The sequence below is a fragment of the Leucoraja erinacea genome, chromosome 22 (assembly GCF_028641065.1).
Source record: "Leucoraja erinacea ecotype New England chromosome 22, Leri_hhj_1, whole genome shotgun sequence".
In the NCBI taxonomy this organism is placed as follows: domain Eukaryota; kingdom Metazoa; phylum Chordata; class Chondrichthyes; order Rajiformes; family Rajidae; genus Leucoraja; species Leucoraja erinaceus.
The window spans coordinates 30,302,935-30,316,287 of NC_073398.1; the positions used below are offsets into that span (position 1 = coordinate 30,302,935).

Consider the following 13,353-nt stretch of genomic DNA (forward strand, 5'->3'; position numbering starts at 1 on the left):
GTATACGTGTTGTATTTATGAACCATATTATCTAGTATACACCAGGACAGCATGACAGGGCAAAGGTTTTCACTGTGGCTCGGTACATTTAACTATAATAAACCCAAACTTAATGTTTTGAGGCTGAATGTTCTATCTAACATCTCTAGACATGTTGATTCATGTAATTCACCAAAGTTGTATATAGATGTGTGACGTGAACTGAAGTTGGTTGTTGTAGTGATATCATCTGCAGTATTCAGGTTCCTTGTTTTACCGGTTGGGTCTTCGGGCAGTTGGGCAACTCCTGTGCTGTTAAATTCAATGAATAGAAACGCGTCTCCGTGGATCTCCTTTTAAAGGTTGAGTCGCATGCGAGCGGGTTTGCCTGATTGGCTTTGCGAGGAGGCAATGGGTGGTCGATGCCCGCCCCTAACGGTGGGAAAGAGCAAATGGGAGCCCGGTGTAGGCGGAGACCCGAACCCGGCTCTTAAAGCGAGCCCGGTACAGTGGCATCATTGGAGCGGGGCTGGGGCAGAAACAGCTCGCCGCTACCTGTGCCCTTGGATAGCGGAGTCCCGAAAGCTGTCTCGCCTTTGATCGGGTCACATCGCAGACTTCAGCAATCGATTGGTTTAGTGGAGGTACTGAAACTGAGCGCAGAATCCTAATTATTTAGTAATGCTATTTATTCAGCATTCTGGGCAACAGGAAATGTACAAATCAATGATTAAGGGGGCAATGTTTAAATGTAGTTTGGGAAATTTGAGGTTTCCCGCACGGAGCTGTTACTGTTTCCCTTTCTGTTTTCTGCATGGCGGTGACATTTCTGCAGTGGGTGAAATTTGACTGGTCGAGTTGCCTTTTGGCCGCTGTTTAATGAATCCCTGGTGGGCTCACCTTATCTTCACCGTATCACATGTGGTGGAGTTACGGAGCCCCTGGTTGATGTGTGGGTGGCAATATGTTGAGGGGTGGGTGCAAGGCGAGGGGAAGGAGGAAGAGAGGGTGTGGAAGAGAGCCCATGGCATTCTCGAGCAGAGATGGGCTGCATGCCTTGGTTAGTACGAGTATCGGGGGTTATGGGGAGAAGGCAGGAGAATGGGGTTAAGAGGGAGAGATAGATCAGCCATGATGGACCGAATGGCCTATTTTTGCTGCTATCACCTATGATTATGATCTTATGATGCTGGAGGGAGAGAGGGGTGAAGGGGTTGGGTACCAAGGAGAGGAACTCAGAAGCTGAGACGCGGGCATCCCGTCCCCTGGCATGGTAGGCATGCAGAGGATAACTCCCCGGGTCCTTAACATCTCTCTCTGTCTCCCTGCTCAGGTTGGCGATGCTAAAGATCGGATACACATTGTTGGGCGGATTGTAGCCGAGCGCTTCACCTGGGAATAAAACTTGCAGCGAGCGAAACTCCATCAGAAACGACCCCAGCAGAATAAGATGGCAGCGTGCAGAGGGGCGAGAAGGTACTCCATCTTCCTCTTGCTGTTGTCGGTGGCGTCCGGGCGGCGGGAAGCCACGAATCTGGAGTATAAATCCTTCGAAGGGGAGAACGCGGACTGGGCGTTCAACCACTTGTCGTTGGACGAGCGCACTGGCAGCGTGTACTTGGGGGCGGTGAACAGGATCTACAAACTGTCCAGCGACTTGCAGCTGCTGGTGGTGCATCAGACGGGGCCGGACGAGGACAACCCGGACTGTTACCCTCCCCGCATTGTGCAGCCGTGCAGCGAGCCGCTCAGCCTGACCGACAACGTGAACAAGATGCTGCTGATAGACCAAGGCGAGAGGCGGCTGATCGCCTGCGGCAGCCTGTACCAGGGCATCTGCAAAGTGCTGAGACTCAACGACCTCTTCAAGCTGGGCGAGCCCTTCCACAAGAAGGAGCACTACCTGTCCGGGGTGAACGACAGCGGCTCGGTCTTTGGGGTGATCGTGGCGGGCCAGGGTCACAGCTCCAAGCTGTTTGTGGCCACGGCGGTGGACGGCAAGCCCGAGTACTTCCCCACCATCTCCAGCCGCCTTCTCGCTGCCAACCCCGAGGCGGACGAGATGTTCTCCTACGTGTTCCACGACGAGTTCGTGGCGTCGCTCATCAAGATCCCCTCCGACACCTTCACGGTCATCCCCGACTTTGACATCTACTACATCTACGGCTTCAGCAGCTCGGCTTTCGTCTACTTCCTCACCCTCCAACCCGAGGTGGTCCACGCCGGCCCCGGCTCCACCCGCCAGAGGGTCTACACCTCCAAGCTGGTGCGCCTGTGCCAAGCCGACACCACCTTCAACTCCTACGTGGAGATCCCCATCGGCTGCGTGAAGGACGGGGTGGAGTACCGGCTGCTGCAGGCTGCCCACCTAGCCAAGGCCGGCCCGGTGCTGGCCAAGTCCCTGGGCATCATCCCCGGCCACGACGACGTGCTCTTCGCCGTCTTCTCCAAGGGCCAGAAGCAGCGCAGCCAACCTCCCGACGAGACAGTCCTGTGCATGTTTGTGCTCAACACCATCAACGAGCGCATCAAGAGGCGCCTGCAGTCCTGCTACCGGGGCGAGGGCTTGCTGGACCTGGCCTGGCTCAAAGTCAAGGACATCCAGTGTGTGCCCGCGGTAAGTGTGTGTGTCTCCCTCTCCTTCATGTTGCCGTGCAAACACTGTGTGGTGGTGGAGCATTTCAGTCATAAAGTGCCTGTCCCACTATGGCGACCTAATTTGCGTGTTTAGAAGAGTTTAGAGCCTGTCCCACTGACAGCGACCGTCTTCGACCTTCAAGGGGGGGGGGGGGGGGGGGGGGGGGGGAAAGGGGGGGAGCGCTGTTTGAAATTATGAACAGGAAGGTAAAAGACGGCTGCACAGTGTATGTTAAGTCCTTTAGAGAGCGTGGAGGGAGAGAAGGAGGGGAAAGGGGGAGGGGAAGGGAAAAGAAGAAGTGGAGCCACCTTTAAGAAGCCAGACAACTTATAATAAAGTTTAGCGGTAGGATCAGTTTTCCTTGGTCCTGAATACTCCAATGAGCCAATGAAAACACCTGGTCAGCGGAGATTGCCTACGGCTGCCCTCCACATAGCGACCCCACTCCACTGCACTACGAGTTGAAAAGAACCAGGCCGACCAACATGCTGAAAAAATTTCCTTCACCAAACTGAGGCCGGGAACTTCCCTCGAGCATGAAGGAGAGTTCCAGTGACATCATAGGACCTCCTAGGACCACATATCGACCATGCTGCGAGTTTGAGTCGAGGGCAAACTCTTCTAAACTTGCCGATTAATGCAGGGGTGATGGGTGGTAGGCAGGAGAATAGGGTTGAGGCAAAGGGCCATGATTACATGGCGGATTAGACGATGGACTGAATGGCCTAACTGCTCCAAAACTCATGAACAAATGAACGAGAGGCTGGGTCAAGGAAGTTAAAATGGGACATGACTGAGATATATAAAATGATCAGTGATTTGGCACTTAAGAGGCTTTTGAATAGACTCTTACACCGTGGAACCGGGCCCTTTGGCCCAAGTGCCCATATCCACCAACATACCCCATCTACATTAGACCCACCTGCTGGCATTTGGCCCATATCCTCCTAACCCTATTGTGTTACATGGGGTTAGGAGTGCATAGGTACATGGATATGCTGGTAATGGAGGATGTGGATCATGTGCAGACACAGATTAGTTTAACTTGGCACCATGTTCAGCATGGACATTGTCGGCTAAAGGACCTGGTCCTGTACTGTTCTATCTCCTATGTATGGACAGGGTACACTGCAGTTCCCATTGGTGTCAATTTTTGGTGTAAGCCAGCATTTGCAATTCCTTCCCACACATGATGTTGTTCGCACTGATGGCTGAAGTGAGTCCAAAAAGAAACGCATATTTAGGTTTGGGGATACAACACGGTAGCGCCCATCAAGTCCACAGCAACCATTGATCACCTGTTCACACTCGTTCTATATTATCTCACTTTCTCATCGACTCCCCACACACTAGGAGTAGTTCACACACACAGGCCAATGACCCTCCAAATGCGCACGTCTTTAGGAAACTGGAGGTCCCGGGGGAAACCCATAGGGAGAATGTGCAAACTCCTCATAGACAGCACCCAAGGTCAGGATCGAACCCAGTTCACAGGCTCTGTTAGGCAGCGGCTCTTCCAGCTGTGCCACAGTGCTGCCCTATTCTGAATGTACGTATTCTTGATCAACCCTTGTGTGTTGTTATGGCATTTAAATCATGTGAACAAAAGCAGGTTTCTAGAGGCTCACCACTCAGACAGCAGGTCTCCTGGAAAAGTGGTATCTCCACCCACATGGTAGATCCAGGGCATGTACATTCAGCAAAGACTTGCTATTGGGCAAGTTCCTGATATTGGTAGCACTGTGGTGATCGGAGCTGTTTGGCACTTCACCCCAAACTATGAAAGATGCTCTGGATACTGAACTTACCAGCGTGCATTTGCCGCCAATGGAAGTTTTGAAAGAATGAGGCGCAATGAAGGTTGTTGTGGGAAGTGAAAGAAATATTGCAACTTAACGCCAATGTTTGTATTGCTCCCTGCTGACTTAACTGTCTGACCAGGCACTAGATGTGTGCATTGGCACCCACATACTTGATTCAGTTCACTACTTTTGGTATTGGGTTATTAAATCTTAATTCTTGCCTGGAGCCCCCATCACCATTTAAATAAGCATGCGTGTTCATCGGGAGGTGGCATGAGTTGGTCGCCGCCAACACTTGCTCTTATGGACATGCATCAAAGATGGGCACTTGCATTTGGCACAAGAGCTCATGAAATTTAAGGATTGGCTTTAAACCTTGAAATCTAAGATTCTGAAAACAAAATGTAATTGGCAGTCAAGAAAACAAAAAAACATTTTATTCAATAAGTGTCATTACTTTGGCCATCATCTTATATAATGTTTAAGAAGGAACTGCAGATGCTGGAAAATCAAAGGTAGACAAAAATGCTGGAGAAACTCAGCGGGTGAGGCAGCACCTATGGAGCGAAGGAAAAGGCAACGTTTCGGGCCGAAACCCATCTTCAATGCATTGATTTTTGAGGTGCACTTGATGTAGCTGCTGTGTCATTTGTATAAAAATGCAGCAAAAATAATATTTGAATGACCAAATAACCTACACTTGTTGTTTGAGGAAGGAGTGTTGGCCAGAAAAATACCCTGCACTTCCAACAGATTTCAGTTCGGGGATGAGAAGCAATTTAAATTGTGATGTCTCCAATCCTTTATGCGACTCTCAGTAATTTTTGACATCCAAATCCATTTGTCCCCAACTGGTTTATAGTCCACTTGAGCCTCGTTTCACTCTCCCAGCCCTTCCACCTCTTGTACATTATAAATTCTGTACACATTTTGCAATGGAAATTGAATCCACAACTTCAGACTGGGTGCCAAGCTGGTTGTGAAGAATTTGTCATTATAGTTCTCATTTGATGGGTAGCGCTCATTTGCATTGGTGTATGATTTAATTTTTGCAGTGCCAAAATTTGACATTATCTTTTAATAGCCACTTGGTCTTTCCCGATTCATTTCTGCAGTTTCAGCAAAGAAATTAGAAACCTTATTTCAAATATGATAAAATTAATTTGAGTAGGGAACATAAAGTTTTCAAATGTTTTTTTTTAATCCTTGCTTGTAAGGCTGGTGATTTATTTGTGACTTTAAGGGCTTATGAATTATGCACGGCACTGCTCGGATATTAAAGTAGAATGTTCTGATGGTTCAAGAGTGTAAATGAACCGTGTGCCGAATAGTCGTGTCACCAGATTGGGAAGCGTATAGTTTCAATTCTGCCTTGTGCTGAGCTAGCTCAGCTGCCTCGTTTTATTTAATGACAATTTTCAGTTCACTGCCATTTTGCTGTTCAATCTTGTAACCGCAATATTTCAATGTCTATGCAAAATGAATGTGGGCCGCCTGACCAGACGTGAACAGTTTTGTCTCTCTTGCCTGCTTGCCTGATTTCATTGCCGTATCTTTACCTTCATTGCAAACTAACCGGGCCAACTTTCCCCATCACGTGGCATTGCGGCTCCAGGCTGACCTCTCTCTTGCCACTACTGCCTTTGTTTGGCTCCCTTCAATGTGACGTGGACTGCCTCTACTCCAAACTGTGCGTTATTAACTGCACACACCCCCTGTGACAATGTTGTTAATTCTCTGATCTTAGTTTAGATTAGAGATATTCCGTGCAAACAGGCCCTTCGGCCCACCAGTTCCATGCTGACCGATGAACTCATGCACACTAGTTCTATCCTGCACGCGGGAATGGTTTACAGAAGATAATTAGCCTGGAATCCTGCATGTAGTTGGAATGAGGGAGGAAACTGGAGCACCCGACAAAAACATCCCAATATTCACCTTGACAATCTTGATGTATATGTCCTTCAGCTGAAGGAGGAACAGTCTGACAAAGGGTCTCGACTTGAAACATCACCCAGTCCTTCTCCCCAGAGATGCTGCCTGTCCCACTGTGTTACTTCAGCATTTTGTGCCTTTCTTTGAGGAACTTGAACATTGAGTGACTGGTCCAACTTGACCAACTCAAAGAAGGGCACCTTCAAGCCTGCATAACAACAATTTGGCCATTCTGATGGGGAAAATAAATTAACAGTGATAAAGAGGAATCCAGGTCCCATATCCTTTTGTTCCTGTTCACTAATTTATGATTCTCCTTGAGTAATTTATATGGTGATTTAAGAACGTAAGGCCAATCATCTCCATAAACTGGCTCCTCCATTTAATACAATCAAGGCTGATTCAATATTAGCATCAGCTCCACATCCCCACTGCCTACAGACACCCTTGTTTAAATGTTCGTCAATCTCTGCCTTGAATAACCTCATTGGCATCAAATGACTCGGCCTCCCAGGATCTCTGGGATAGAGAATTCCGAAGATTCATGATCCTCGGAGAGATGAAATTTCTCCTCGTCTTCATCTGAATTGGCCACCCTCTTGTTGTCGGAATATTTAGTTTAGAGATACAGTGTGGAAACAGGCCCTTCGGCCCACCGGGTCTGTGCTGACCAGCATATCAACACTAACCTACACACACTGGGCACAATGTTTACATTTACCAAGCCAATTAACCTACATACCTGTCCATCTTTGGAGTGTGGGAGGAAACCGAAGATCACTGAGGAAACCCATGCAGGTCATGGGAAGAACGCACAAACTCCGTACAGACAGTATCCGTAGTCGGGATCGAACCAGGGTCTCCGGCGATGTAAGCGCTGAAAAGGCAGCAACTCTACCGCTGCGCCACCATGCTGCCTTTGAAGCCCTCTAGGTCTAGATATCCCCATTAGAGGATGTCTCGTCAGTTCAAGTATATTGTCATATGCATGATTATGGTGAGCTGCAATGAAAGATCTTGCCCCCAGCATCATCACAGGCATATAGTCTCGGACAAATGTAGACAAGTAAATCACACTTGAAATCTCAGCATCTACCCAATTTTGAATAAGGCCACCTACTGTTTGACTTGACTCCAATGAGTATCGATCCATCCTGCCCAGTCCTCTTCATATGCCCACCCCTTCTTCCCACAAATCAACTGAGTGAACTTATTCTACACAGCCTTGAGTACGGAGACCAAATGTGTACATAATAGGGTAGATGTAACCTCATTGGCATCAAAGTTTTCCCATTTTTGTAATTCATGGCCTTTGCAATAAAGGCAAACATTCTCTAGCCATCCTAATTATTTGCCGTGCCTGCTTGCTATCTTCCCGTGCTTCATAGAACAGCACAGGAACAGGCCCTTCGTCCCTTAATGAAAGCTCTGAACACGATGCCAAGTTAAACTAATTTTCTCTGCCTGCACATGAACTTTATCCCGACATTCCTGTCCAAAAGCCTCTTAAATGCTAGTTTTCTATCTTTCTCCACCACTACCATGGCAGCATGTTCCAGATACCCACTACTCTCTGTGTATGTAAAAAAACAACTTCCCCTGCCCATCTTCAAACTTTCCCCCTCTCACCCTAAAGCTGTGCCCTCTCATCTTTGACACTTCCACTGTGGGGAAGAAAGGTTCTGACTATCTAGCCAAAATTCACCATTTAATCACAAATCTCCTTTTCACAGATCAGTACTGGTTTTCGCTGATCAGTGCAGTACTGGCATATTTCTGTCTTGAAGTGGGCATAACATTGATGCAGGATTCAGATTATCATTTCTGGGTGCAGAGGTGATGAGGGTGTCCAACTTGCGACACCAGCCAGTCCTGTCTCAAACACATATTTTTGAAGTGTAATTTGGAAAATCCAGTTTTATTTGCTCACCCTTTGATTCGTGAGAGAATCAAAGATTGCGCTCGAAGGGAAAAGAGTTTTGACAAGGCTTTGATTTCTTTTCCTTCTTTCCCCACCCCCTGCCTCCTTTTTATCTCCATTTCCTTCCATTCTCTCCCCTGACATTCTCCACATATAAAGGCAGTTTATGAACAAGATCTTTCTGCCGTTTTGTCTGAGAGACAATAAAGTTGCCAACCTTGTTGTGCCCTTCACCAGTGTTCACACTGACCCCAAGCACTGTCATTACAATCTAAATAAAGTCCATGCAATCATAGATGGAAGTGTAAAATAAATCACCGTGGCAGCAGGTGTTGGACAGTGCATTTCAATCGTGTGATGAGGCGCGCACAGTGTGATTAGTGCACAGCGCTCTGTTAAAGTCTAGAATTAAACCACTTTCGCCCAAACACATTAGGAGAAAAGCACTTTGCTGTGCTGAGGAATGAACCAGTGTTGTTCTTGTTCTCCAACTCGATGCCCTGTAATACATTTGTAAGATTGAGGATTTGCTGAGGGGTTGATGGGTGGATGACTTGATTAAAATCACAGAATCATACATTGTGGAAACGGGGCCCTTCAGCCCAACTTGCCCACACCGACCAGCAAGCCCCATCTTCACGAGTCCCATCGGCCTGTGTTTGATCCATATCCCTCTAGGCCCCCTCCCTATCCATGTACCTGTCTAAATGTTTCTTAAATGTTGCGATTGTATCAGCATCAAATACCTCTTCCGGCCGCCCGTTCCATACACCCACCACCCTTTGTGTGAGTGAGTTACTCCTCAGATTTCTATTAAATCTTTACCCCCTCACAAACCTATATCCTCTGGTTCTCGATTCCCCGACTCTGGGCAAGAGACTCTGTGCATCTACCTTATCTATTGGTCTCATGATTATTGTAGTGGCAAACTGGTGCTTCAGTTGCCAGACCATTTCTATCCATTCCCCCCCCCCCCCCCCCCCCCCCCCCCCTCCCCCCCCCCTTCATGGATAACAATGGTCCATTTAGTTTATAGAATTTGGGACCCATATTACCTTTCCATTTGGGCATTTACCAACTGGGAGCTACTTAACTCCATACGTTCTTCTGTTCTTCCGGGGAAAAAAATTGCATTTGCATTAGGCTTTGCACTGTAGCAGAAAACCATAAAGCACTTTTGAGTCGGTGAAGTACTTTAGGAAGTGTAACACTTCTGCAGTAGCAGTGTTGCAGTTTGTCAGAAATGTGGCTGGCAACCTGTGCATAGAAAAATCCCCGTAAAACTAAGCGATAATGACCAGGCAATTTGCTTGGGGATTTTCGGTGAGGGATATTGCTACTTCTCTGAAATAGCGCTGGGGTTTATTGCATTCATCTGTGTATAGGCAAGGCCTTGATTTAATCCTTCTGTCAGAAGATGGTACTTGTGACAGAGTTGCACTGTCCTCTGGTGTCAGCTGGGTCATTTCATGCTTGTTATCCCTGGAGTGTGATTTGACCCTTTATGTTCGGCCAAACTGGGAACAATGCGGGGATAGTTAATTGCCAATACAAGAAACCAAATGTAAAGTGCAGAAAGGAACTCGTGATCTCAATGGTTAGTCAACAAAGACACAAGATGAATTAAAAAAAACATAGGACTCTTGCCTTTTTCCTTTCCGATGTTTCACACACACCTCACACACTCTGAAACTAAGAGTAATAGTGTATTGATTAGTAGTGTAAGTTAAAACTGAAGGCTGTTGTGCTAAACACACAAGGGTTTAAATTACAGTACGAGTCAATAATCTATTTATAAGTGCTTTAGGTTTGGAACTTTTACTGCTCAGGCGATCCAAGACCAATTATCTTAAGGATAAGCTGATCCATGTGAAGCAGTAAGGGGACTGTTGTTGGTTTAACACCTCGTCAAAGACAGCACTGATAAATCCCCAACAGAACTCTTGAGGTAGTTGTAAAAAAAGTATTTATTGTATGCATTTCACAGAGGAAGCGTTCGCAATGTCCTTGCAAACGTCTACCCCTCAACCAATATCGCCTTGTGCAACAAATGCTTTCCTGCCCCATGTAAAGTCTGATCACGTTCCATTCTGATCTGATCTTGCTGCAATGTAGTGCATTGTTGTACGTGTGATTCTCAGAATGGGAAAACCCCAGGCTAATGACTTTCAGTCAGGGGGAGTATCATTGTTAGCATGGTATGAGTACAGGTCCACCGCCGATTTGCCGGCACCCTTCTTTCCAGAGCCTTGTCCGATTATCCGTTTTGCTGGACCAACAGAGGTCAGGGCCTCAGAGAGGAGTCTAACGGTACTGGAGATGTTCGCCTAGGCTGCCGGGGGGCCGAGATACCGGCCCACAAATTTGGCTTTGGAAGTCGGCTGTGGGAATGGATCTGCCGGCTCCGACCAGTCCGGAGTTCCAGAGCCCCGGCTGCAGGAGGCAACTTCAACCCATCCATTTGGAAATTTGACCGCGGAAGTCCCGATGCGTTTGAGATTGGCCGCCTCACCCAGTCTATGCCTCACATTGCCTGGGGGGGGGGGGGGGGGGGGACATCAGGAGGGGGGTGGAAGATTCCACATGTAGTTTTGTCCAGATTAATGGAGGAGCTGGACTACCAGTTGCCCAACAATCAGTGGTGGACCTGTACTGCTTGGCGTATAGCCAAACCATTCTGCCTTCTGGGTATCAACAGTGGCGACTATAACTGAGTGATTTTTGTTACCCAAAATGGGGGAAAAAAACACATTGTGTCTCCTTATTATTGCTGAAGATTTTGTGGTTGGTTCTTATTTGGCAATTTTTTTCTGTCATAAATTATCGTAGAGATAAAATGAAGAAATAATTAGAATATAAAGCATAGAAATGGGCCTTGGGTGTTCATGCTGACCCTCATGCCTATTCATATTCATCCCATTTGCCCACATTAGGTCTACATCCCTCTCTTTCTTTCCTGTCTAGGTACCTGTCCCAAATTCCTTTTCATTGATTTAATGGTATTTATCTCCACAATCAATAGAGGCAGCTCACTCCAGGTATTTACTGCCATTATCACCGTGTGATAAACAAACTCCTCAGATTTCACTTACCGTAAATTTTCCCTCTTCTTACCTTAAACCTGTGCTTGCTAGCTCTAGCCAACCACGTCCTGGAAAGAAAACAATTATGACTACCTATCCTATCCTATCTATGCTCCTCAGAGTTGTAAACGTCTAGAAAGTCACTCCTCGGCCTCCAACATATCGGACTTTGTCTCTGGCTGTAATCTCTACGGTTATGCACTTGACCAAAGATAAATGCAGGCACATAATGCTGGAGTCACCCAGCGGTCATGTTGCAACTCAGGAGAACATGGATAGGTGACGTCTTAAGTCTGACGAAGAATCCCGACCCAAAATTTCACCAACCCGTGTTCTCCAGAGATGCTGCCTGACCGACTGAGTTACTCCAGCACTTTGTGTCTTTTTTTTTTTTTTGCAGACCAGCACCTGCAGTTTCTCGTGTCTCCAAAGATACATACACATTGAATCTTATTTTGGAGTGAGTTTTAACCAATGCCATTCTTTATCTTCTCCACAGCCTGTTCCAATCGACGACAATTTTTGTGGCTTGGACATTAATGCCCCATTAGGCGGTTCCACCCTCATGCAGGGCATTCCCCTGTTCTCAGAGGAGAAAGACAGGATGAGCTCGGTGATTTCGTACATTTACAACAACCATTCGCTGGTGTTTGTGGGCACGAAAAGTGGCAAGCTGAAAAAGGTAGGAACGCTGATTCCTTGTTTCTCTTTCCTTGTCCCCGACCCCATTCCCTTGGCTGTTGATGCGTGAGGTGGTATTTGTAACGGCCAGCATTTGGTGTTGAAAGCTTGTGTCATACATTTTGATGTACTTGACGTTGCTATACACATTTCCTTCATTGAATGCTTTCGTCTGGGATCAGTGCGTTGGAGTTGCTTAGAATTGACAGCAAACACACTGTTCTTTGGCAAACAACACTGAAGCATTTTCAGACTTTTAAATCTGTGTGATTTGGTGTTCGTGACCTGGTGCTGGAGAGCTGGCCTCAAGAGCAAGCACGTTCGGGATATGCATGACCATTGGAAGTTGGTGAATCGACTTCACTTCCAGCAAAGACGCTAACAAAGTTGGTCAGCAGTGCTGGAAAGTTAATTGTTTTAGTGGAGATCTGGTGGTTTTTGGCAGCTTGATAAATGAAAGAACCTTGTTGAATTGATTGATGTTTTGGTGTCATTTGAGTTTGTGGACACTGTGGAGGTATTGTGTCCTAATGCAGGGAGCCATTGACATTTGAGTGCAAAATCACCACTGTGCTGGCACTTTGACCACTGGCTCTGTAGCCTGCCCGCACTCTATAGGAATGCTGACCCACAGGCATTTACCAGGATGCTGTGTAACCAAGGATAATTTATGAGTTTTAATGCAACGTTATATTTTTCACACTACATATGTGATTCCTTGGTGAGTGGGTAATCTTATCCCTGAAGATATGTTAGTATAGAACTAACCAGCCCATCATGTGGAAGGGATAGTTAATTGTTTACTATTTGTAAAGGTTTGTCAATGAAATGTATACTGTCACATTTAGGTTTTTGGATGTAGTAGCCTTTTTATTGCATGGGGTAATTCTGTATGTAGTTGACTATATAAAGGGATATTGTTGTGATAGAATGCTTGCAAAGTAATCTCTCTCTATTTTGACTATTAATCCCTCAGAATCTGCCTATATTCAGACTATTACCAAACTCTAGGCACAAGAGCAGTGCAGGTACTGAAATTGGACCAGTTTTTAACTCCCAGCATAACCTCTAACCAGCAGAGAAGTAGTGTCAAAGACCAAATGCTTTAAACTGATTGTTAGAAGAGAGATTAGAAATTTGTTTTCACTCGGAGGATTGTAAGGGTCTAAAACTCGGTGCCAGAGGGATATAAACCTCATCATGTTTATACTGCACTTGGTGAACTTAAAGAGCCCTGTCCCTCAGGGCTACAGACCCAGTTCTGCAAGGAGTGATGAGGTTGGATAGCTCTTGTAAGATTCTCTCAGACATGGA

At 46.6% G+C, this 13,353-nt stretch overlaps 1 protein-coding gene across 1 annotated transcript in view; it reads left to right on the top strand.

Annotated features, from left to right (window-relative positions):
• The first annotated feature begins 207 nt into the window (after positions 1 to 207).
• plxna4 (plexin A4) overlaps positions 208 to 13,353 on the top strand; it is a 485,825-nt gene continuing 472,679 nt past the window's right edge. The window contains 3 exon segments of the mRNA XM_055653389.1: positions 208 to 623; positions 1,313 to 2,596; positions 11,858 to 12,040. Coding sequence (XP_055509364.1) covers positions 1,430 to 2,596; positions 11,858 to 12,040 — 1,350 coding nt within the window. The 5' untranslated portion in view covers positions 208 to 623; positions 1,313 to 1,429.